The sequence below is a fragment of the Passer domesticus genome, chromosome 1, assembly GCF_036417665.1.
Source record: "Passer domesticus isolate bPasDom1 chromosome 1, bPasDom1.hap1, whole genome shotgun sequence".
Lineage (NCBI taxonomy): Eukaryota > Metazoa > Chordata > Aves > Passeriformes > Passeridae > Passer > Passer domesticus.
In genome coordinates, this window is record NC_087474.1 from 41618724 (window position 1) to 41644955 (window position 26232).

Here is a 26232-nt window from a genome sequence, read left to right on the forward strand (position 1 = left end):
GTGTTTTTAATGTTTAAGTTAACTGTTTTTAAAATATTTATTCATTACATGTCTGTTGGTGCCTCATTAGGGTGTTGGCTGAATTAATTATTTAATCTTTAATGAAAAAAGATGGGGAATATTTTCTCTTCCTATCTAAGTGCTGATTAAAATGAATCCCAGCACTGTGGGGGAGCTTATGCAGTGGAGCCTGGGCTCTCCCCATTAGCTGGATACCACGCTACCCCCTATTAGCCCATTTTTACAAATCAGCTTTGATGCCTTTAGTTCCAGAATTTGCTCATCAGAGATCTCATACCAGCCTCATGAGCCCTCCCCAAACCTTCAGAGAGCTCCAGCCAAAGCACCTCCATGGGGATATCACACAGAACACCTCCCTGAGGGTGTGTAAGGGGCAGGAAGGTGGGGGACAAGTGGGGATTTCCTTTACTGATTCCCCATTAAATGGTTTCCACACAAGCCATGCTGCCTTTGTGCCCTCACCCCATCCAGTTCAGCAATGTGTGGCCCAGCTGCAATCTCCACTGCACTGCAGAGGTGGGGAAAAAAGGTTTTGTGCAAAATGAACGATGGCTGCCCCGACTCGTGTGAACCGAGGATGCAGGTTTTCTTCTGCAGCGTGTCAGAAGGTGCTGACAGGAGGCACCTTTCTTCTCCTGCACCCCTGCAAGAGCTTCAACTCCAATGGCATCACGTTCAAAAAATTAATGGTAGCATCATTATAACCATTAGATTTGGGGTTTGATGAGCGGACAGGACTTGACTCATCCCAGGATATGACTGCTGTAACCACTCTCTTGTGATGTGATCATACACAGTCTGGGAGGCTGTGTGAAATGGCAGAGGTGAGTGGCCTGGGACAGCTGTGAGGAGCCATCCTGCCTGGCAAATCTGCTTTTCTGAGAAGGGGCAGAGATTTATTTCAAAGCTTCCAGCAGGTAATGCTGGGCTCTGTTTGTTCTGCCCCTGCGAGTTCCTCAGGGCCAAAACTTGGCAATGCCAACCAATAAATAACCATGTCTTTAGAGGCTTTGCTAAGCTCTTTTTTTGTAAAATAAGTCTGCAGAGGCTGTGCACAAAAGAGCTGTATCTCCCCAAGGACAGGCTGTGATCAGCCTTGCCATTTGTGCTCAGAGAGTATTGCCTTTTTAATAAACCAACACGATTTTATGGTATTGTTTTCATATAAGGAAGAAGAAAACAAATTATTGATTCTTTACTCACAAAGAGGTTGCTTTGCAGCCTCCCTGTAATACCTGCAATGATTTTGCAATATATTATGATTTGGAAAAAGGGACAAGGACAGTTCACCTGTGCTTGTGAGCATCCTTGGCAGCACACTTTTATTGTTGTAGGAACACACTGTTTGCCTTACAGACCTGTGTAAGGGCTGTCCAAGACCAGATAGAGTCAGATCTTGTGCCATTTCCCTCCCTGGCTCTCTCCCCCACTCCCCACTGCCCACTGCAACCTACTGCAGCAGCCCTTGGAACAAACATGTTATCCACCAGGCAAGCCTGTAGCTGCTGGGAATCCGGCACTGCTGGAGGAGACAGCGACTCCAACACCAGCCCCTCTGCAATCTGCGGCTTCAGTTTTCATGGAGCAAATCTGGATCTTGGAGGTGCTTCTCTTGGTCCTGACTCAGGGGTGTCTTTCATTATGGGAGCCCCTCTGCCCACGCTGGATGCAGATTTGCTGCAGATTCAGCATGCTGGGGAGGAGGTCAGCTGAGAGGTGAGAAACAGACCTGTGCTTACCTGATCAGTTCAGGCATGACCTAAGCTATTTTCCACCACAGCCAGGAAATCTGTGAGAGGGGAAGAAATTGGATTTCAGCCTCCCTGGTATGAAGCTGGAGCCCTAATCACTAACCTATCTCAGAAATGTAAATTTTGCAGAGTGACTCCTGCAGACCTGGTTTGCAGCACTCAGCTGGAGACAGACCTCTCCCTGAGATGATTAAAATCTGATTTACAAGGCACGGTGGACAGATGGCATCTGTTTTCTGCAGTCAGTGGTCCCTACAGAATAAAAGAGGCAAACTTCAAGGCCATAGCTCTGCAAAGACAGAGAAATTATTGTCCATATCCATGCAGGTGCCTGCACTGACACATCTGCTCCCACCAAAGCAGCAAGGTACCTGCTTACCCTCCTTCCCTGCCTCTCAGCATCCAAATGTTCCCTATTTCCAAGCCCTTCCCCTGCCCCACATCCCCTAAAGCTACTGTGAGGGCAAGCCAGGAGATGGGCAAAAGCAATTAAAAGAGAGGACAGTGCCTGGCTGCGTTGTGGAGCGTGCAAGAGGCAGCTCCAGCAGGGGCAGGGGCAGGGAAGGGATGACGCTGCAGGCAAAAAAGGCAGCGTCTACCTAGAGCAATCAAAATGCCTCAGGAAGATGAGATCTTTCAGAAAGGTGAGTGTAAAAGCAACACCAGGAGGGAGAGGCAGGGGAGGACTGAGCAGATTTTCCCTCTGCACAGCCTGGGGCCAGGCTGGAGCGGAGCCCCAGGATGTGAAGCCACATTGCCCACCCAGGGCCAGCTGTCAGCACAGAAGCACAGCTGTGCCTTTTTGGAGCTTTTGTCCCCCACCTCTTGAACTTGATCAAGCTTGAAAAGGCCATGCCCAGCTGAAGCAGAGATGCCTCCCACACGTTGGTTGTGTCCTGTTTCTGGAAGAGGAGTAAAACTAAAGGCAAGGAAGAGGCTGCAGCTGATTTGATGCCCCCGCACGGGCACTTAACCCTCCAGTTAAGCTCCTCAGCAAATTGCTCAGCAAATTGCTCTGGCCTTCGGTGGAAGCATTTGATCTCTGCCCTCTTAGTTTACAACTTCGACTCCAATGGGCAGGATGAACTCTCCCTGAGCACCTAATTATGGCTCTTTCCCTGTGATGCCACGTTTCATGCTCAGACAATAAAGGAGGAAGTGTTTGACCTAACCTGTCCTTTCTGTGCGTAGATGTTGTGCCATGTCTCCCCCACACTCCAAATCAAGAAAAACAATGCTGAATTGCCTTAAATTTAATATAATCACCAATTCCCTGCTCCCGGACTATTTACTGTTGGCAAGGAGCAGAGCTGGCAGACCCTGGTGAACTGAACAAAAGCCATTAAAAAAGATTTGTCCCAGTTGTGGCAAATCTCAGCCTCCTGGTATCTTGTTGGCACCTAGATGTGCTTCCTAGAAGCCAAATCTGCAGCTCAGCTTATTAGATCCCTTCCCCCCCCCAAGATTTAACTCAGAGGAGCCAGAACTTGTTTCAGGGAAAGTCAAGGCAATAAACCTCCAATTGTTTATGTACATAAAGAGCCCTGGGATATAACACCCTTTGCTTATTCCAAGCTTTCCCAGATGCCCAAAATGGGAAATTAAAAACAAATACATGAAAAATACAGCAATATTTACAGTGTAGCCTGCACCACTCTATCCACTCACCTCATCCTCAATAAAAACTACATCCCTGCTTAGACATGGCCAAAAATTAAATCCAAGGGAGCAAAATTCACTCAAAAAGCAGGACTGGAAGAGGTGGTACCATACCTACTCAAGCAGAGAGCCTGCCCAGCAATGCCATGGAGTCAGCATCTCTAGTGATGCTGGATGTGGCCCCTGGGAATAAAAACTGGCTCATCTCAGAAGAGGAGGAAATGTGAGGCAGGTCTTGCAGTCAGGAGTGAAGTGAAAACCCAGAGAAATTCCCAAGAACCCCATGGTGATAATCTGGCGGTGGAAAACTACTCCTCTTTGGGAGAGGCTGTTCCCATCTGTGGCTTGCCTTGCTTACAAACCAGAGGATTTCAAAGCATGGTTGGATTTGTGTTATCTGCCACTTGGATGCACACAGCTCTAGGAGATGTATCCTTTTAAAATCCATCCCAGAGAGAGCTGGCCCATTCAAAATGTCCTGAACTTTATGAGTTCTCTGGAACAGAGACAATCCTACCAAAGCAGCAGCTATCCAAAACAGCTCTAGGGAAAAACTCCTGGACTTGACCACCATTTGAGATCTTCAATCCAAAAATCCTGTGGCTGCTGTGCACCTGGGTCCACATTTAGGTCCACAGTAGGGTGGGAAGAGCCCTGGTGCTGTGGCATTTCCTTCTTCAAGCAGCTGCTTGCTCTGTCTTGCTCTCAACATGGAGCAACACTCTGCTTCCATAAATCTAGATTTTTGTGGGAAAGAGAGAAATGGGAAGGGGGGGTGGGGAAAGTGATGCTGGTGAAGAGATATAAAGAACAGCTGGGCAGATTAGGCTGCAAAGGAATTAGGGACTTAATGATGCTTTAGCAGCTTGAAATCTGCCAGTCCAGGGATGAGACTTTTAAGACGCTCTTGGCAAGCCCTGGGAAAAGACAGCCTGTGGAGCCAATGCCACCTGCTGGAGACAGCCCTCGGACACCACGACTCATGGCACCAGTTAAACTCATGGTTTTTAGCTGTCACTGTACCCAAAATCCCCCTTCTGAAGCTTGAAAACCTGAGCCCATGTCTGGCAGGGCAGAGACCTCAGGAACCCACAAACACAGCCCCTCTTCCATCCCCAGGAATGTTTAGTTTCTCCCAGGTTCCCTGTCTCCTTTCTTCCATTTGCCTTATCTGGCAGGTAATTATCCTTTCAGCAGTAATTGCTGCAGGAGCCATATGGGATCCATAAGCTGCTAATGCTGGGGGATTTTTTGCAAATAATCATAAGACCTGTACATCATTGTTGCTGATATTGGCATGATTATCCCTGGTGTAAAAAGCAGCCAAAATAAGTTGCAGAAATGGTTGCATCGGCACAGACGTGAAGAAAAAGTTATCGTTTCTGAAATCTTAAGGGGTTTTAATTGAGAGGAAATTGTATGAGTTACAGAATAAACCCAAACCTAAAGGGAGGGGAGGAGGAGGGAGGTGAAGCTTCAGTGTGGACACCATCCCACTGGGATTTGGGAAGCAGCTGCCGACAATGCGGCAGATCCGGGGGGGCTCAGCACTTCCCTGTGTGTGTACATGGTGCTTATCTAATAAGCCATTTCTTGAGCTCCAGTGATACTGCTACTTATATAATAAATTTAATGATCTTCACTTTACTGGCCATTAATCTGCTTCTTTTCCTGACAATTTTATACTCTTTTGATAAACTGTTTGTCTAACCGCATGGAAGAAACAATGTCAAGAGCTGTACCTTAGGCGTTCGCCCAGCTAATGAAGAAAATCCATCACAAGGAGAGTTTATCTATTGCTTTTCTGGATGTAAATAAAACATCAGGCTAATTTACTTCCATTAATCTCAAAGACCGTTGCTACAACAATAATCCTATGTCAGAGCAGGCTTTTTCCCCCCTTTTTCACATAAATATTTAAGTAAGTACTGAAAGAATAAATAAATTGCTTTCTAAAAGCCAGATTATTTTTATATACAGAGATTTAACAATGAATTTGGATTTACTTGCTAGCTCGTGCCTTTCAGGCAGCAGTGAGCCCACGCTTCCCCCGTGCAGCACGGGGATGCTCGGGTGGGTTTAGCAGAGCACCCTGTGGGGTCTCTGGGTGCCACCTGTGACAACCCACCCTTAAGGGGAAGGAAGCACAAGGGTGGCTCATCACCTCACCCCCAAGTGCCACCCCACTGGTGTCACCCTGGCCGCTGGGTGGGTTCAGTGAGTGCTGGGGCTGCTCTGCGAGGTCCATATGGGGCTGCAGAAAAGGCTACTTAGTGTCCTGTGTCCAGCTCAAGAAATGGCCCTTAAGTGCAGCAAACGGGCATTTAGTTTACAGAGGGTGAGGCCAGCAAAGCCCTGGATCAGGCTGCTGGGGGGGTCAGGGATCACCAGCTCTGGGGGCCAAGATCAGGCTGAAGAGGAGCAGCGACACGATGCGTGTTTGCGCGTGTGGGTGCGTGTGCTCGGCGGGCTGGAGCCAATGTGGTCCTGCCTGCCCACCCCCAGCCCTATTTTCTGCCAGCTGAGAGGTTGTGCACAGCCAGAGAGCTGTGAAACACGGATTGTGTCACTTGGATCACTGTGGAATGAAGCAGTTCCCTCTCGCTGGAGCTCTGTGGAGGTCCGTGCCCGTGCTCCCAAATGCTGTTCTTGGAGCACATTCCAAGGTGCCACGGGTGAGCAGCAGGGTGCCACAGGGATCCCCCCTGCTCTTGTCTCTCCACTGGCTTTTCCCTTAGCTGCTGCTGCCTTCTTAAAGACAAAGCCATCCTGCATCCACCTTTTTTTGTGACCCCCACCCCAACACGATCTGTGATGACGTGCAGTAAAATTCAGTAAAACAGCGTCCCTGCTCAGATGAAATCTAGTTTGTCAAGCATGGCCCCACAGGAATATTTCCATCTATAAAGTAGTCACAACCATAACAGTAAGTTTGTCATAGGAAATATGACACGCTGATAGCTAGAGCAAACTGAACCCAACACGACAGGGTAAAGGCTGATGCAAGCAGGACACAGGATCCCTCTGAACAACCATGGCTGCAGTTCAGAGCCTGTGCTGGTTACATAGGCAAGCCCATGGAAAAAATGGACTAATTAAAGAAGATTAATGATCAGTCTCAGCAAGATCTTGGCTTTTGCTGCTCTCATTTATCCATACATGGCTCTTTGCTAAATCACGAGGGATTTTTATTCACATGTATAACTGCTTACAGATGTTCCCACATGTGTTTAGCCAGCAAACTCACATTACAGCTAAAGAAATGCAAAAAAACCCCACTGCCTTGGGCAATGTTAAGGTAGAGCAGATGCAACCAGAGGCAAGGCAAAAGCTCTGGTCCAGCTCAGCAATGTCCACAGCTTTGGCCACTGTGCAGAGCCCCACCTGTCTCTTCATTCTCGCTGAGAACTTGGCTCACATGGGATGAAAACCTCTCCTTTGAAGAAATTTCTCACTTCAGTGAGATAAAGCAAGACTCTGACTTATGCTGTACATCATAACTAATGCTCATGGTTTCTCTCAGAATATTTTTTGGATTTAATTTTGTTGCATTTAGTATCCTTTACTCCTACACAGCCATGCCTGGGTATGGCTTTTCATAGAACCCAGGATGAGTTATTTCGTTCTCTTTCAAGCTCACAAGCTAAGCTCACCTCCCAGTAATAAATCCTCATGATTCAGGCTTTAGCAGGGTTTCCATGACCGTCATCCATCTCATGGCACAGCAAATAGGGTGATAATTCATGGGGTGGAGAGAGTGCTGGGGGAAAGGCCCTCCCTGGCTAATTGGAGGGCAGGACTCCAGGAACAAGCTGATGGCACTTTGGATGCTGCTGTGCCTGTGATGCTGAGTGCTGATGCTTCCTGAGAGCACTTGTGCCTGCTTGTTGATTCATGTCACCCACGTCTCGCTTCACCCTCTCCTCAGCAAGAGGGAAAAGGGGAGAAAAAGTAATTGTCTGTGCTTATCAGCATGGATGTTAGAGCAGCCCCTTGCAGGCTCTCAAACAGACATAGTGCTGAGCAGGATGGAGCAGGAAGGTATCCATACCCAGCTTTTCCTCTCCCACTGCATGGGTGGCTGTGCTCTCCAAAGCTATTGCAATGGGGCAGCTGTACCGTGGTGCAGCTGGGTGCCAATGCCAGTCTCACTAAGACTTTCCAAAGGCTTGAACTGGAGTTGGAGTGCCTGAAGCAATGGATGCTCTGCCTGTAACACTGGAGAAATGGAGGCCTTTAAAAAGTCTTCTGGTGGCAAATCATAAACCCACAGGCCAGGAACTGACTGCTCCAAGCAAACACGGACTGCATGCCTCAGCTGGGAAGCACACTGCAGGCAATGATTGAGCCCATCCCTGCATCTCTTCCTCCTGTTCATTCTGATTTTGAATTATCTCTCTGCCCAGACACTTGAGGACCTGCCTAGCTGGGATGCTGCTGTGCTTCATCAGCATGGGCTGCTGGGAAAGAGCCTGAGGGGTGACAGGAACAGGATGGGCTCCGCCGGAGGTGCCAGCATGCTCAGGAAGCATTTTACACTCGACTACCTTCTGCTAAAATAGCTTGGCATTTTTGTTAAAACATATTTCTGCAAGCCTGGGGAAGAGTTACATGCAGTCATACCCAGGAGAGCAGCCAGGAGTGCTTTTCAGAAGTGGGGTAGTTTTGCCTTTAATCCCCTGACAGTGAAGGCAAAGAGCAAACGAGAAATTTAAATCTTCAAATCTGACATTGAGAGCATTGTCAGAGCCCAGACCCACCAAGGCACATGCATGGACCATGGCACATGGCACACAGCACCTGGTTCTCACTGGGGATGGTACCATGGGCTTTGTGAGGGCAGCTGCTGCCCCGTGCTGCTGAGCTTCAAGGTCCTGCCTAGTCTCAGCTTCAGGCAGTGGCTCACGCTCACTCGCAGGCACACATCACCTCTTCTGCAGGGGGAAAGGCAGAGCTCAGCTCTAGTGTCTTGTCTTTGTTTAGTCCACATAGAAAGCTCCCCACTGCTTTCCCCCTGCCTCTCTGTCTGGCATGTTTTGGAAATAGTGAAGGCATCATCAAAAAGCTATGGAAAGGCTGCCAGTGACTTCTTCCACTGTTTCTTTAACTCTTTCCAGAGTCCCTGTGAGCTGTTCAACTGTCCAGTTGAACTCCAGTTTCTACAGTTGCTCTGCGTGTGTTTGTGTGCGTGTGATTAAAGGCACCCAAAAAACCTCACGGATGTGCCCTCCCTTTGAAAATCCGTGCTGAGACCATAACTTGATGACTGTTGCTTTTCTCAAGCAGCTGTGGCTTGTCTTAGGAGACATCTCCTCCCCGTCCTTCCTACTCCCTGTGGTTCCATCTGCTACTCCAGGTCATCCTACAAGGTGAGGGGGAAACACCTTGTGGAGAGCCCAGCACCAGCACGGAGCCTCACAAGGTCCATGAGGTACATCCACGGCTGCTGGGATGTGCACTTTGATGCAGCCGGAGGTCGGTTCAGCGTGGCGAGTCCCCAAACACCGTCAGGTTGTGCTCCTGGATGTGGCGGAGCAGGATTTGTGCCCTCCTGTCAATGGTCTGGAGCAGGGGTCTCAGCCCCTCGGCGCCCCCCTGGCTCTCCCAGAGCTCCCGGTCCAGGCGCAGGGATTGCAGCAGCAGGCTCTGCAATCTGCCTGAGCGCAGCGTGGCCACCGCCGCCGCTGGGAAGCTGCAGGGGGGAGCAGAAGAGACAGGGAGGGAAGGGGTTATCCAGGGAAGGCTGAGCAGGGAGGGAGAGAGCAGCAGAGCCACTATGCTTCAAGAGGAAATGCTCCTCTACCCAGAGGAATGCAGGACAAGGAGCCTTCTGCTTAAAACTCTACCCATGGTGAGCATGCAGGATAGCTCCATCAGACACTGACCCAAACAAATTCCAAATCAAGAGGCCTCTAGCATGCCAAAATGCCTCATGGGCAATGGCGCAAGAAATGCTGAAATACCTGATTATTCATTATTTTTGTGCAGCTGCCAATTAGAGAGGGGAAATAGGCTTTGGAGCCTGCCATCAGCCACCCAGAGCAGAATAAAGAGTTACTTTCAGGGCAGGGGGACGTGGGATGTTTTTGAGAGCCTAGCCACCCACCCTGTTCTGGGGACATCCAGAACATCCATCTCCATCCAGAGGGATGCCCCATCAGGGAGGCCAGAAGCAGCAAGAAGGTGAGCACACACAGGGCTGCTGGACATCCCCTGAGCACCAGCTCAGCCCTTGCTCAGCACGTGCACATTCCTACCTGTCTATGCCTTGCAGGAGCCTGAAGTTGAGCTTCTCCTCAGGGTGCTGTGGCCTGCCCGCGTTGTCGATGAACACCAGGCGGGACGGCGCGCTCCTCCGGACCTGCCAGCAGGATGGCAAGGAGAAGTTCACTCACTGCAGAGACACCAGCGTGGGGCTTAGGCTGCTTTTTAATGCAGTGAGAAAGCCTGAGAGTCTTTGGGGGAACGCAGATGCCAACGTCTTTGTCCCTCCATGCCTGAGCATACCTCCCAGGTATGGGATGCAGGGACCCAGCATCACCATGGGACCTACATTCCCTTTGCTACCATCTCAGCCCTGCAAGTGCCTCCCGGGCACCTCCATGTTATCCCCAGAGCAGCCCGTGGACAGCAGGGAGCCATACCAGGATGTGGACCAGGACCAGCTCTGCTGGATTCCGGCACTTCTCGTGGAGCATCTCCTCCACGCAGGGCTCAGAGGGATCAGGCTGAAACCCACAGCAGTAGCGGTCCAGGCGGTCATGAACCTGCAGGAGACATTTGGGGACCTTAACAGGGACATGTGCCTGGGATGGGGAGGTCCTGTTGTGAGCTGTTCTTGTACAGAGGAAAATGAAACGTTTCTAGGGATCCTCAGGAGACGTGCAATGGAAAAGCTGCGCACACTGGTGAGTGAGAGGAAATGGAAGCACACGTGCAGAACCCCTTTGGCATGAACAAGGTGATGAGAAAGGTGATGGTGACAGGCTTTTCTGATGGAGTTCAGACACCTGGTACCTACACATTCTGTATCTGCACAAACTGAAGGGGTTGTGCTTCCAACTGAAATGAAGGGAAGACGTACACAATGATGAATGAATTTAAAAAACCAACAAAGCAACCAAGGAAACCTAGAGTCTGAAACCTCAAAAATAATTTATTTTTCCAAGTTCTGGTGCTCTGTATGATGGTTTCATCTGGTTCCTGTCACATATGTAACCTTTCCTCCATCTCTACGGTAACCTGAGCAGCTCTCAATGGAAAGATGAATGGAAAAGTATTGGCAAGGGAAAAAGCAGCCTGTGCATACACAGAGCATGCCTGACATTTAAGTTGGGCCACGGTAACTTGTTTCAGTTACATTTGTGTTTAATCATTTGCAGGTGCTGCTAAGGCTTCATGGTGTCCAGGCTGTCAAACCTCCTACTTCCCATCCCAGTTCCCTGCAGAAATCCTGGAGCTGCTTGACAACTTCGTGCTTCAACCACACCCTTGGAGGAATGAAGGGCTTTTAAAAGATATAAATCTCTGCCAGACCTGGCCTCAGTATTTATGGAGCTTCCTCAGCTGTGTCAGAAGCAGCTGGTACATCCTCCGGGGTGATTTGTAGAGCAGACAGGACCTTGGCTGTCAACAGACCTCCCCATGGCTGTGTGCTGACATGACCCTGTAGGGGAGCTGCCTCACCTCCTCCCAATCTCAAAGCCTGTTTATAAAAAACCATCACGTATGTTCCTTTAAATATATATGAATATATATAAAAATATATATAAAATACAAAATAAATATGTTTTCTCTGGTTGCAGCATGAAAATGCCTGACTCGCAGATTTGCTCTGCATTGCTGGTGCCAGCCCAGGAGTCAGGGCTCGGGGTACAGAGAGGCTCCTGGAGCACTGGGAGGGCTGGAGCAGGACTCCGGTGATCCAGAAGGGATCTACATGTGACAAGAAGACAGCAGCCGAGTGACCCACAGAGGCTGCCTATTCCCCTTGCCCTGGTAATTAGCACCAGTTACCAATTACAGGCTGTGCTTTGACACAGAGCTCACTCTGAAGCCAAACACTGACCAAGCACTGGAGAAGATGCTGCAGGGAAACACAAATTGTGATCTCCATGGCCATTCCATTCATAACCCTTTGAGAAGATGGATTAGTCCCACACCAGAGCCTCTTAAACCTCTCTGTTTTCTGAGGTTTAATGAAGAACTCAGGTCAGTATTTCTCCACTGGGAGACACTCCAGTGAAAAAATGCTCTAGCATCTTGTCACAAAACACATGGAAACAGGAGAAAATATCACATTTCCTCCTCGCATCTCCTCGGCCTGCCTACAGGAGAGCTCAGCAGGCCAGTTTCTCTCACCTGCTATGTTGTTTTGCAGGCTGCACAGAAGGTGAAGACAACCTGAGAGAACTTACAGAGACATTAAATAGGCTCAGCGCTCCGCTCGCCCACCCACGAGCACCTGTGAAACCAAGGTGGATCGGTGCTGAACGCGCAGAGGTGTGAGGTGAAGGCAGATCTGGTGTCCAAGTGGAGCCCCAGGAGAGGGACCAGATGGCTGTGGAGATGCTGAGAGTGCCCTGACATGCTGACAGGCCCTTCCTCCCCTGGCCCTCCCCTGATTTTTTGGTATTCATTTCTTCTTTCCAGAGCCTAAACAGCTGTAATTCATGGGAATTTTGGTGTTATTGCTGGAACACAAATACATGAGTCACACTTTCTCCCATTGAAGCTCAAACATTACTGGAAGCTCACCTTCAGCCCCTCTTATGCCCATCCTGGGGCATCCCCTTGCATCTGATAGATTTTTCCAGTTATGATTCAGCCTGGAATGGCTTCCCCTAGGGAAATTTTCCTTGCTCTCCCCCTGGCTGGGAAGAGGGTGTCCCAGGGCAGGGATGTGGCTCAGAGCTGATTTGGTTTTGGCCGTCTTTAAGTGCAGGACAAAGCCATCAGCAGCTGTCCCTTTTCCACCAGGCTTGGCATTTTGCCCCCACTAAAACTTTGCACATAGTGGGGGGTTTCCCTTATGGCAAATACCAAGAGAAATTAACACAGAAGCCAAATTTTAAGGGAAATTGAAGAAGACTACCAAGATTTCAATGCCAAGGTACAACAGGGCTCAAATCTCACCAACTTCTCCTTCCCCAGCAAGGGTGGGAGATGCTAAAGCCATTTCTGAAATATGCTACTCCACTTCTATAATATCCTCTTTACCTTTATGTGACTTGTTCTGCATGGGGGGGATTCCATTATAATTACTGAGGAGAACCTGTGGATTGCCCTTGAATTTATCATTGCACTGCTTCAGCCCTTGAGGAGGAACTCTCCTTAGAACTAGATACTTTCTCCTGCAGTCTCAGCCTTTCCACTGCACTCAGCGGTATTTTGGCCTGGGGAAGGGAAGGGGATTGGTTAATCTTCTCATTTCTCTGGTTGTTTCAGCTAAAATATTTTCAAGCCCAGCCAGAACAGCTCCACCTCTGCCAGCCATACTTGTAAAAAAAGAGAAATAATAAGGAAAACCTTTTTTTTTAGTAGTTTGGGGTTTTTTTCTTTCCTCCCTTTTCCTTTTTTTTTTTTGGTATTAATACTTGTCCTTTCAGGCAGTTTTCTCTTGTCTGACAACCAGCCCCAAGCTGCCTAAACAGGCTTTCTTTTTCTCCACAGAAATCACTTTTGCCTCCTCACAGCTGCCCTCCAAGACCTGATAACTCTCTGGGATACTGTTGTAATCCCTTGTAGCAGCAGGGTGTGATTTTCCAGACAGAAGATTAAGTGCTATTAACGCCGAGGAGGAGGAGGAAGGCAGCACTGTCCAAGGCACAGCTCCTTATTTCCAATGCTAGCAGCACATCCCCGAGTTTGGATGTGATGGGGCTGCTGCAAGACATGCTGCTTATCCCTAGGGATGCCCTTAAGGATGTCTCTAGGGATGTCCCAAGCCTCTGCCAGCACAAAATGAACAGCAGAAAGCTTGCCCACGCGAGGATAGACTCACCACAACCAGCCTGTGAGTCCCACACATGGACCATACTCAGGCCAAAGTGCTTCTGCATGAAGTTCTGCTGCTCCGCATCATCTGAAGAGTGAAAAGACATCCCAAGGAACCACACCTGATTTGACCCCCCAGAGCAGGAGACCATGGTCAGACAATACATGTGCAGGTACAGGGGAACCCAGGTGCCACAGCTGATGGGACAGGTGGCCTCAATCACCACAGCCCTACCTGGAGAAGAAAGTCAAAGAGGGCCAGGCGGCTCCACTCGCTGTGTGGGATGCTGGAGCAGGGAGCATCCCTGGCCACCTGCATCGGTCTGTGGGGCTGCAGCATCTCCTGGTACTGCAGCCACCCGAGGGCACAGGAGTTCTGGTCATTGTTGGCATCCTCCAGGTGCTGGAGGTCAGGAGCCCACCAGATGACGGGGCGCAGGGCGCCGTCAGTGTAGCTGTAGGGCAGGAGGCGGCTGCTGAAGCGCCGGGCCACGGCGGGCAGGCTGCGGTTCAGCCCCAGCACCCTGTCCAGGTGGAAGGCCAGCACCTCGTACAGGTCCCCAGGGCGCTTGATGAGCCCACAGCGCCCATCCTGGCAGTCTCCTTCCGGGCTGGCTGCCAAGACATCCTCCTTGGCGTCTCCCTTGGCGTCCCCCACGGCACGCAGCCTCACCCGCAGGATTTGCCCGTGGGCAGGGACACGGCTTTTGGAGACCACCTGCCCGCTGGACAGCAGCCACATCTTCTGGAGGTCGTCAGCAGAGAGCCAAGGGGGAGTGTCCCTCTCCAGCCCCCTGTGCCTCCTGCCCCGGCCAGGGGCCTGCTCCTGCTGCGGGTGAGCGCGGGGCATGGGGAGCCTTCTCCTGTGGGCTTGTCCTGCAGACACAGGGGCAGCCGCCTCCCTCGGGGGCCCTGGGGGGGACGAGGCCGGCAGCGGGAGCAGGGAGTGCTCCGGGGCTGGGGGCAGGTGGAGGAGAGCCAGCAGGGCCAGGGCCAGCAGCACCCCGACAGCTGCTGGGGCTGGGGGCTTCATGCCCATCCTTCGCCATGGGCGCTGGGCCTGTGGGGACAGAAAGGAGGAATGACGATGGAGTGTCACTGCAGGCAGGGCTTACTTCAGGGAAGCAGCCCCTCTGCTTGTGTGATCCCTGCAAGAGGTGTTCCACTGTGGCAGCAGGGCCATGGATTTGTGCCAGGATTTGTGCCAGAAATTGGCTGCAGTCCCTTCAGAAGCAAATCAGAGCCAGAGCCCACTCCCCACTCAGAGGCTGCCATATCTGCAGCACTGAGGTACAGGATGACCTTATGGGCAATGAATTTTTCATGGTCAAATATTTCGCTTTAAAGACCCAAGAAATGGGGAAAAAAAAAAAAAAAAAAAAAAAAACACCAGAGCAAATTCCTGTCTAGATGTGGACACTTTCCAGTTCCTAAGAGGTTTTAATTTTCAGACCCTACTCTGGGTAACATCACTGGTTCCTCTTCTGGTAGCACACTGAACCCATAATTTGGATATCTCAATGTGTGCTGAGACAAGACCTCTGGAGTTCTGGGGAGAACTTACAGCACCTTCCTGTCCCTAAAGGGGCCCACATGAGAGCTGGAGAGGAATTTTTTACAAGGATGTGGAGTGACAGGACAAGGGAAAAGGACTTTAAACTGAAAGAGAGGTTCAGATTAGACATTAGGAAAAAATTCTTAACTGTGAGAGTGTTGAGGCACTGGAACAGGTTGCTCAGATAAGCTGTGGAGGCCCCATCCCTGGCAGATGGCAGACATTCTCCAAGCCAATCCAGTCCCTGGACCATGCTGCACCCATGCCTCATTCACTCGGGTTTGGGCAGCCTCACACACTTCAGGAGGCAGGAGCCACAAAAAGCACCTTGGCACCATTTCTCTGCTTTCAACAGGCATTTCCAAGCAGCTCAAACCCACATTGGAGTCAAGGCAATGGTCAAGTGGATACATTTTTTTCCAATTATTTATTTTGGAAGCACAAGCATATCCATGGCAGACACAGCAGGACAATATATTGCCAAAGAAGGGATAAGAGACTGTTTATAAGAGGAAAAGCTTGAAAAAAAAAAAAGAGCTAAAAAGCTGGGGAGGTGAGAGCCAGCAGCCAGAATTACTTCCAGAAAACAGCTGGGCAAGCAAAAGCATTTCAGCTGTGGGGCTTTTAGGACCACAGGCTCCCACTGACCACAGGGACCCACCACCAGCACAACTCCTGCCCCATGAGCAGCTGCCCCAGGCAACCCCAGTGCATGAGCTTATGAGCTGACACAGCAACATCCTAAAATCCATCAGGCTTCATGTCCTCAGCTTGGGGGGACTGCTTCAGACAGCCCCCTGGTGAGGAGCCACATCCCTTGAAAGATACTGCATCAGCTGAGGGGGGCAAGAGCAGGCACCAAATCGCTGGCCCCAACCACTGCTTCCTGCCATGGCTCCCTTTCAAGGACTGAGCAGATTTAATGCAGTTTATAAGAGCTATTGATGGTGCACTTGGAGTGATTCAGCTTTATAGCTCTCACTTAATTGCTTCTCTCCCAGAAACACAATGTAGCGCAGCAAAATATAAATGCTCTTTTTCAGACAGGGTTTACAGCAGTCTCTGCCAGGAACCAGGGGCTGCCTGGTACAGGTCTTTGGGACCTGCCAGGGGACCTCTGCTTTATCCCAGAGTGGAAAGGACCTAGGCTAGGGTGAGACTGTCCAGAGAGGGATGTCCTGTCCTAGATCACCAGCAGGGTTATTCAAGGCTTGGCATTAACTGTCCCAGGCACCAAACTACATGGCTAAATCATTGTCTTAGGTGCCTCTCTGGGGAGGAGATGAGTGTGAGCACCCCTAAGCACCCTGAGGGGCAGCAGGACTTCTGTCAAGAGGCTGGTTGTGATCCCAGCTCTATCCCAGCTGAATGGGATAATGATTTGCTGTGGAATCACAGCCAATGCCAAGTGAGACAAGCAACACCCAAGCTCAGCTTCTCAAAACCTTCATGTCCCAGATTTCAAGCAAATTCTGCAGAGTGCAGACACACTTTCTTTCCCAAACACCTGCAATCCATGTCTGGCCTCCCAAACAAGAGTTTAGGGGAGGTGCAAGTCTAAATCCTAGTTTAACCATAGTAAAATAACTCTGTGGCATACAAAGGGCTGATCCTGGTATCCTGATATCCACACTCCTTTCTAATCATCACTGGAAGTGCCTCACAGTCTGTTCCTCTGGCCTCAAAGTATGCTGAATTAACAGCAGTGATATCTATGGCATCGATCCCAAAGGACAGGGCTAACTGTAAATCTCAGTATTCCCTTCTGCATCGAGCCAAGTCGTCCCTTCCCAATCTGTGCTTTCTTGGGCATGTTTTTCCAGCACCTCCCCTGTCCCACCCTTCTTGAGAGACACAGCCCATCCCACTCTCACCAAAAACCCTGTAACCCTTTTCTTCAGCACGGAGGATTTTCAGGGTGATTGTTTTTGTTATCAGCTGATAATAACCCTCTGGTTGCTTATACCATCTCTGGGTATCTAAAAAGCCTGTCTGCCAAAACTTCCAGTATCCTGGGGGGAGAATTCATGTGGGAGCCACATGGAGAACCTTCAAAGCACTGCAGGAAAAATCCATTTTAACCCACAGCCAGAGAACAGAGTATGCCAAATGGATGGCAATGATTGCTGGGTTTTTAATGTCAAGTCAGTTTAGAGTCCAAGTGGTTAAGGAATCATTATTGTCCGAACCCACTTTGTCTTCCTTGTCAGTGAGCTCGGGTTTGGGCACCACAAGTTGGAGCCCCACTGCTCTCCCACCCTGAACTCAAAACCCTGGGCTGTGAAGTTGGGCAAGGGCCAGCACAGGCTCCCTCCCCCAGCACCACTCAGGATTTCCCTGCCACATCAACAACAAAAAGAAACAAAAAAGGCGCAAGTGCAGTCTCTCTATTATTTCTGGTGGTTGATATTGCAAATTTAATAATAACCTGGGTGATAAAACATTGCAGAAATAATACTGTATTTACAAGCCCTGGGTAAATAGTTTTCCAAAGAGCCTTTCTCTGAGCCCATGCTGTAAAAAAATGCTGCAGTTTAAGCTGTGGCTTCGATTCAACCCGAAATGCAAACCATACGTACAGCTCTGCTTTGCCAGGCTGACATACTGACAGTACAGCATGTCTTTGCCAGAAATTAGGTCCTTTTCCCAGCAGGCAAAATCCATAAAAAGGCTTAAGAGAGGTACTACTTGTTCCAGGATGCCAATAAGTAAATAGTATATATTCTCACTTATCAGAGAGACATACAGCACAGCCCAGGCTCTAAAGGCACAGTGGAGAGCTGTGCAGCTTAGATGCTAGGAGATAAAACTTTCTAAGTCTAGTTGGGGCTGAGGTGGGGGAGGGTTATCCTTGACATTGTATTCCCAGGACACTTGAACCTTGGCAGAATTTGAAGCAGAGAAGCCTGTTTCCAATTTCTTTTCAAAGTGCATCAAATTGGCTTTGTTGAGCTTGAAAGAAAAGAAAAACAAACCCCAAACTTCATTATCCAAGAATGTAAGAAACAGCCCTGAGACTAGAAAGACGACACGGAAATACGTGGCTGTTGAAAACTGGATTGATTCCTGCTTTCCTCTGGCATTCAAAAGAGTCCTCCTGCCCCTGCACAGGCACTGCAAGATGCCTTCAGCAGTAAATCCCAGTGTCCCAAAGAGGTGCCCGAAGGAGCCAGGGTGGCTCAGCCATGGCCATGTCACTCTTGGCCACCTGCCTGCCCTAGATTCCCAAGCTCAGAGGACTTTGCCAAAGGTGACCTGCGGATGAGCAGGTTGAAGGCAGGCCCGTGCATTTATCTGGGTGCACACTGGGTGTGCTCTACACAGGGGGTGCAGCACGCAGGGCTCTGCTCGCCCTCCCGGCCCCGCGCTCGCTGCCCGCCCAGTGAACCGCAAAACCGCCTGGGCAGCAGGAGGTGCAGCCTGCCGTGACCAGTTTTAACAAAGGCTGCTTGAAAAACAAGTGGGAAAGCTCGTCTGCCTGCCCCCCACCTCTGGGAATGCCTCCAGAGCCTTGCACCCACACATGGTGCTTGCGGCAGCTCCCGGTGCAATGGGAGAGCGGGCACGTCAATCTGACCTGGGATTGGAGCAGCCTCTTCCTCTTCATATTGTGCAGGAGGTTTTCTTGTTTGTTAAGGGCATGGCATGTGGGCTGGAGACCTGTAACCATGCAGAGGAAGGACATGGAAGCAAGACAAAACCTCTTCATCCCTGGAGTGACTCCGGGCAAGTCTGAGCAGAAGGAAATGCTTGGCAGGGTCCGTGGCCCATCATTCAAGTGCACAATTGCCTTCCTATATTATCCTGCCCAGGGAAGACAGATGGCTGGCAGAGTGGGAATTTAAAGACAGCTATTAAATGATGATTGCCAGTCCCAAAGGTAGCTCTGGCTTAGAGTGGCTCCCCAGGAGGGCAGGTCTGCCGTGCTCCTCTAGCACATGGGGACAGCTCCACCAACACTCACCTGCACCCACATCCCCACGGGGCATGAAGAATAAGAGCCCTTCATTTGGCCTCATGATCCATCACTGTGGCTGCAATTCCTAGCAGACCCACACCAGCTTTGTGTCTGGGCTTTTTCCCCCAGAGATGAAGGTGTTTTTTCCATCAGAAATGCCTTTCCAGAGGGGAGAACCATGACCTCACTACAATTTGGCACTCTGCAGACACCCTGAAGATCATCTGGCTTGGCTCCAGGACAGGGATGTGGCAGGTAGGCCATGCCTGTCTGCTCAAGGTGCTCTTCCAGCCCCTCTTCCACACAAGTGGCTTGGGAAGCTCAAGCCAGGCACTGGGAAGGTGGGAGAGGGGACTGCTCCCATAAAGCCTGTGAAACAGAGTCACAGCAAACATTGGGTCAGCTGAAGCTGGGGAGATGGAAATGTGACACATCACCACATGGTGCTGGGTCCTTCCCTGCAGAGTCAGCAAAGTCCTCAGAGCTGACACACAAACCTCCCCACCAACATGTCCAAAACCAAACCAGAAAATGACCGAGTTAAATTGCCTGGGATGAAACCTTAAAACATGCTGTCCTTGCTAAATTTTGGACAGTCTGCAAAGCTTCTGGGATCATTTATAGCCTAAGTGCAAGACAAGCGTGCTTTGCACTAGCAGAGGGCAGCACTCTGGCAGCAGCATAACTGGATCAGACAGTGTTGGCCCTGTTCAGGCTGGGCACTGACTTCAAAGGGATGGTGCCAACACACCACCTTTAACTTCCCAAATAATGTTGCTTTCACAGTTATCACTATGGCCTTGGGGCAGCAAATTACAAAAACCTGGAAACCTTCAAGCTCCACAGCCTCTCTCTAGTAATAACCTGGCGTGTCCTTGGCTCCAGGCCCTGCACCAGCTCCTCGAGCTTTTTGCTTCCCAGGGATGAAATGTCCTCTTTCTTGCTCTAAACCTCCCACCCAGAGTGACTATTTCCAATTTTTGGGAGGCTCCTTGACCTGGAGGTTCTTCTCTGCACAGCCATAGGCTAAGCACAGCCCCTTCTCACACATCCATCATCCACAGGACCATTTTGAACAAAATCTTCAGCCACAGCTGCAAACTGCTCTGTTTAACGGTGCTATTCCCCTTGCACCTTCTGCTCCCAGTTGAGTTATGCACCAAAGAAGTACAGCAGAAACACAGGCTTGTAAACTCCTCGCCCTCTCCAGGAGCAGCTTACAAGAGTGGCAAGGCTCCCAGCATCCCAAATTTCCTGCTCAGTATCTCTGAAAAAGGAAGACCTGGAGCAGGAGACAGAGGACACCACACCATGGGGTGCAGCTGAGGTCAGGACTGCTGCCTGGGGGGACTCAGAGGGGACACACACCTTGTCCTGTACCTGGTGTGGACTAAAGCTCTGCAGGGTACCAGCAGGGACTTGCTTGTCCTGTGATGACATTTTCCTTACCCCAAAATCATGTGATTTTCACTGAGCAAAAGGAAAGATTCATAATTCTCCTCACTCCCACTGTGTAAATCTCAGCTTGCAGACAGTTAAGACTCAGCTCTGTGTGGGATGGACAGGGAGTTTGTCATCCTGGTGAAATGTACAGTGAAGTGCAGGTCCACTCTGGTTTAATCCCAGAAGTCACCACAAAGCACCACAAAAATAAACAGTCTCCAGGATGCCACACTTCTTCTGCTTAAAGTAAGCAAACTAAAAGCTTTCACATGCCTTATCTTTCTCCTGTTTAAGTTCAGAGTCAGGGCTTTTACTGCAGACTCTTGCACTTAGTTGGATCTTCTACTTCTTGGAGACACATCTCCCAGGAGATTGATGGAAATCTTTCAGAGCCTGTCACTGAGATGCACACGTCTGCTGTCATTTGCATGTGCAAACATCTCCCTTACTTTTCACCATTAAAGGTGATATCAACCTGCACCCAAATCATCCAGATCACCGAGGACCTGAAACAGCATCCCGTGCTCACAGGGGACAGTGAGGACTTGGGCAGCCCTGAATGCACGACTGTCCTACTATCCTCAGGGGACAAGGGAGGTCCTCTTCACCTTCCCTCCTCTCCCTCTGCTCATTGCCCTAGCCCTCACACTTACATGAGAGCAGCACAACCTAGAAATTCCTGGCAGGGACGTCAAGGAGGGAAAGCAGCAGTTTTGGGAGGCTGTTGCTCCCTCACTCCACCACTGCTGTGCAAGCTCCTGCCAGGTTTCCCTTTTCCCCCTCCCCTCGTCCCAGTTTCCCGGCCAGCCTGTTGCACTCAGCTCTGTAAGTTTTCAGAGCAGCTTTCCCATCTGCCTGCTGAAGCAGTGAGCAGGGGGCCCCTTCCCCAGTGAAACAGATGTGGCTTGCCTTTGTGCAACATCTGTGCCTCATGCCCTGCTCCTCTGGAACAGTCTTGCCTTTGTTTCTGAGGGCTTGTACGGGGGATGCTTTGGAGGAGGGCAGCAGCCCCGGGCCCGTGGGCTGGACTCCTTCCCTTCAAGTCCCACACACAAATAGCCTCCAACCCTGAGTTTCTTCTGGAGAAGAAGAACGTGCTTTGTTCCTGTGGCATTCTGGAGCTGACAGTCCTGCTCCTCAGCAGGTTCCAGCCACAGACCATAGCTTAGCAGCTGACTCCTTTGGGATGTCCAAACCCAGGGACGTAAGAACTGCAATCTGGGAGCCATGGACCCTCTTCTTCACAACTCCCCTCAGCCCAGTAACTTCTCTTGCTGCATCTCTGGGCTGCTCACCAGCTCTGGTTTGGCATCCCCAGAGGGGCTGTGCTGCTGCAGCTCCTCTGCACATAACAGAGGCAAAGAGCAGAGGTGCTGGAAAGCCACGTCCCTCTTGCAATGTGTTCTGGGCTGTATTTAATATGGGGAGGAATACATTACAATAAAATCACATTTTATTTCCTCCTCCTCTTGATGAGTTTGTCAATCCTGCTTGTGAATGCCTGGAATGCTGCTAAAACTCTCACACATTTTGGCATTCGGTTTGGTTTTATTTATTTTATCGGGGTCATGTTTTTTCTATATTTTGAGGAGGAGGGATTTTGATAAATTTATTTTCAGTTCTCTTTTCTATCTGGTGGACAGCACCAGGGAACAAGAATGCCTGCTTGGTGCCCAGTGGGGGCTCACAAAAGCCTCCTTGGGGTGTTGGCAAGGAGTAGCACTGGATTCCCTTGTTGGAGTTTCAGTGGAAGTTGCCCAAGTCAGACAGTTGGGTTTCCCTGAGTTCACTGTCAGCTTTTTCCCCTTCCTGGAGAGCAGGAAAGTGCATTCGTGGGATTCCAAAGGGGAGGGAGAAGGAGGAGGACAGCGGGGCCTTTCAGCCCTGTGGGCTTTCTTCAAAACAGTATTGTTCATACCAGCCCTGGCCTCAGCTGCAGAAAGGCAACTCTATTTTCCTCCTGTTAAACCATTACATCTAAAAGAGAAAAAAAGGGGAAGAAAACTGCTTGCCATTTGGCTCTGAGTGCTGCCTGTGTCCCGCAGACCCCATCCTGACCAAAGCCTGCTGGCAGCCACTCCCAGCCTGCTTCTTCTCCTAGCAAAACCCATGGGGTGAGCAAGCAGAGCAAACCAGGTATGAGCATTGGTGCAGCCAGGCTCACAGGAAAGGGGCTTTTCCTTCAGGGCAAGGCAAGTAGCTGCAGGTGGAGTGGAGTTACTGAGCATTGGAAAAGAAGGAGTAATTGAGGCTTTTGGAATCTATGCCAGAGGATTAACAGTGTAATCAGCCCCTCATATTTAGAGTGCCTCATCCTAGGCAAACAACAGCAACTGGAAACTACTCTCTGGCAGATTCTGAAGCCAGAAGAAAGAAGATGTTTCTGTGACGCAGTCACCCCCAGCCCTCTCTGCTGTGGCAGGTCGGGCTGCAAGCATGTTCTCCATACCAACACAGGAGCTCACAGCTGGCATCCCCCTGCCTTTCTGCAAGTGGGGCACCCTCCTGGCGATTTTGAAAGGAGTCAAAAACCATCTCGAGCATTTTGTTTGGGGTTTTGCTGCACATGAAGCAACAAGATGATCAGCTGGGGCATAGCCTGGATTTATTCCTCATGACCACCACTGCCCTGCCTACAGGTGCTCAGAGCAAACCCAGATTACAGGTAAAATCAAAGCAGTCAATGCAGGAGCTCACAAAGGGGAAGGACTGCAGAAGCAGACCTTCCTTTGCCAAGGCAAAATGGAAATCCTGGCAAAAAGTGAATATCCCATTCTCACATGAGAGACCACACCAGGTACCTGGCTTTGAAAGGCTGTACAGGCTTTGAAAGCCTTCATAGTGAAGGCTTGTGCAGAAAAATGTTAGTGCAGACAAAAGGCTGGGGAGAGTTGCCTTGCTTTTCCCTTTGACAGGGAGGAGTTATCTCCAAACCCAAATGGGTGACATGAGCCCCAGCCTTGTAATTTTTTTCCTGCTGCTGAAGTTCATTAATTAAGAAACCCAAAGCACCCTATGCAAACTGAAGGATGGAAAGCCTAAAGCATGGCAGTAGCGTTCCCTGGACACAGACACACACACTCCAGTGAAGGCTGGCACAGCAGCACTGCCCCCAGAGATGCTCTGAGTCATCAGCACACTCCTGAGCACATAAAAATGCCTCAGTGACACAAATGACCAGTTTCTGGCAGCAGCACCAGGCCTCTCCTCAGCTCATCCATCACAGGTTTGCAATCCCTGCCCAACACAAGCTTGGCAAGGGCTGAGGTGGTGAAGCAGGGACAGAGCCCCCGGCACATGCAAACTCCCTGCATGACACCCCCGTGTCCCTGGTGGGGCAGGGGTCATGGGGCACGGGGGATCATCCCAGCTCAGCTGACGTGTGCTTGCTCAGATGGGTCTGCCAAGGGAGGCTCCAAACTGGAGCACTACAACTAGATGACATGAAACACCACCCTAAGGTTTGGAACAAGCTACAGATGTGGATAAACCTTCTGACGCTGGGGAAGCACAACATTTCTTGGGAGGGAGGTGAAGTTTCCCCATGCCAAACTGGCGGATTTTGTGGCTTTTTGATGAAAGTGCTGTGCTTTGTCAGGACCCAGCAGAAAGCACAAGCGGCTCGCCGTGATCCCTGCCTGCGCTTGGCTGCCTGCAGCAGTGCCACCTGGCCACTAAAAGAGGAGGCTTTTGGCTGAGGGAGTGTCCTCACCTCCGTGGCTGACAGCAGGGCTTTACCCACGGCAGCCCCAGGCACTGCCCTCGGGGGCATCCCGACAATCTGCTCGGTCCATCCCCAGAGCATTCCTGCAATCTGCTCGCTCCATCCTAGCGCTTTTAAGGGCAGAGCAGAGCTGTAGCGCTCCCCGCCCCGCTTGGCTCACCCTGCTCTGACCCTGCGAGCGGCCCGGCACAAGCTGCCCCCAGGATGGAGACACCCGGGATGTACCTCGCTGTACCTCGCATCCCAAGGGGCAAACCCAGCGCTGCTCCCCACCATCAGCTCAGCAAGGAAACCCCTAAATCCTACCATGTCTCACAGCAGCAGCTCCTCATGTGCTTCTCTGGGCGGCACGGCACACGGTCACCTCCTCAGCCGGGTGCCGGCCGCCTGTAGCACTTCCACACGACACCAGGAACCCACACAGAACACACAAAAAAAATTAAAAATAGCAGTAAAAAAAATTTAAAAATTAAAAAAAATATCCAGCAACTAATGAGCCCGCTTCCCGTCCCCAGGCCATCGATGACAGCCGGGGGCTGTCACCCAGGGGTGCCCTCAGGGGTCCCCGCTGCCAGCCCGCCTTGCAGGGGCTGCGGGGCTCTGTCACCGCACGCCGCCGCTTCCCCCCGGGCAGCAGGACACCCTTCAAACTTCGGCTGTGAGTTTTCAAACTCTGCCTCATCCCGGACCCACCTCCCTGTGAGGAGGGGAGTGGAGAGGCTGGGAAGGGGGGAACGGGCATTTGAAAGTCTCTTTTTCACAATAAAAGCCCTTCTTGCTGCTTTTTTGCTGCCTTTTTTTTTCTTTTTTTTCCAATACCAAGGGCAAATTTGAGCCAGAAGGAGATGAAGACACACGTGCTCCTCCCAAGCCCGTTGGCTCCCAGTGACCCCAGTGCCAGCCAAGCACAGGGACCAGTAGAGCTCCAGGGGCCACACAGACCCCAGAGCCAGGAAAGCAAACAGAGGTCTGCACGTGAATGCCCAAAAACCTGCTCTTTGCAGGTCTTTTTTTAGCATTTCTTTGCCTTTCAGTAATGGTCCAGCAAAAAGCTGTGCCACATCAGTGCCCGGAGTGGACACAGACCTGGGAGAAGATTTATTTTCTGCCTAAAAGGAGCCAGGAGAGGGGCACAGGGGCAGAGGATGCTCCCACACCCACCAGTGCAGACTGCAGCTTGCTGAGTGCCACCAGCACCTGCTGTGGGGTGAATCCCAGGTGCCTTTCCTCAGGCCTCTGGGAGAAGAGGCTCTGGAGGAATTGCTTTGGGAAGCAGTGTGTTTCAAGAGCCCTCCATGACCAGGCAGGATACATAGGCAGCTGCCAGTCTGCAAAGCATTTCTTTTTCATAAAACCACAACAATCCCCAAACAGCCCAGCTTGGAGACAGGAGGACACCCTCTGTCTCAGCTGTGGGGGCTTTCCAGCTCCCCGACATGTGCAACTACCTCCTCCAGGAAACCATAAAACAAACCAGATTGATCAGCATTGTTCTTTACTGATATTTGTGTTTTTAAAAAAATCTGATAAAGGCACAGTACAGGCTGTTGTGAGCTACAATGAAGATATGGTGGGAGAGGAGAGGAGAGGAGAGGAGAGGAGAGGAGAGGAGAGGAGAGGAGAGGAGAGGAGAGGAGAGGAGAGGAGAGGAGAGGAGAGGAGAGGAGAGGAGAGGAGAGGAGAGGAGAGGAGAGGAGAGGAGAGGAGAGGAGAGGAGAGGAGAGGAGAGGAGAGGAGAGGAGAGGAGAGGAGAGGAGAGGAGAGGAGAGGAGAGGAGAGGAGAGGAGAGGAGAGGAGAGGAGAGGAGAGGAGAGGAGAGGAGAGGAGAGGAGAGGAGAGGAGAGGCCCCACTCCATGCCATCCTTGGGCATGAGGAAGGGGTGCAGAAACCAAGCCCTGCATCCCCTCCTTGCTGCCACCACCAAGGTCATTGACCCCTTCTGTCCCGGACACTGCAGCGTTGAACATCCTGAAACACATCCCTTGAGGTCTGTTGCCTGGGGGCAGATAATAACCTAATCCTTCTGATACAATTAGCAATATGAAATAATTAGCAATAACCTACTGTTGGCCTTGGCACAAAGATGGCCTGTCCGAAGACAGAGCGAGTGCCAGGGAAGGGATC

General features: G+C 50.7%; 1 protein-coding gene across 2 annotated transcripts; it reads right to left on the reverse strand.

Moving 5' to 3' along the window:
- Positions 1-1277: 1277 nt before the first annotated feature.
- On the reverse strand, positions 1278-24572 carry GASK1A (golgi associated kinase 1A). Of its 2 annotated transcripts, XM_064415808.1 has the most exons (5): positions 24414-24572; positions 13663-14487; positions 10076-10198; positions 9689-9792; positions 1278-9123 (listed from the first exon to the last, which is right to left on the reverse strand). In XM_064415808.1, exons 1-5 carry the CDS (start codon positions 24414-24416, stop codon positions 8913-8915), a joined length of 1266 nt encoding a protein of 421 aa, XP_064271878.1. In that variant the 5' UTR covers positions 24417-24572; the 3' UTR covers positions 1278-8912. The 2 variants fall into 2 exon arrangements, with proteins under 2 accessions (XP_064271878.1, XP_064271885.1); XM_064415815.1 differs by lacking the exon at positions 24414-24572 and having other exon boundaries at positions 13663-14694.
- Between the last annotated feature and the right edge of the window lie 1660 nt (positions 24573-26232).

Excerpts from the sequence above, each read along its gene's own strand:
- GASK1A (XM_064415808.1), bottom strand. Across the intron at positions 9,793-10,075 it reads TGGTCCTGGTCCACATCCTG|GTCCGGAGGAGCGCGCCGTC; the intron begins GTATGGCTCCCT and ends TCCTGCTGGCAG. Across the intron at positions 9,124-9,688 it reads CTCCTGCAAGGCATAGACAG|CTTCCCAGCGGCGGCGGTGG; the intron begins GTAGGAATGTGC and ends TCCCCCCTGCAG.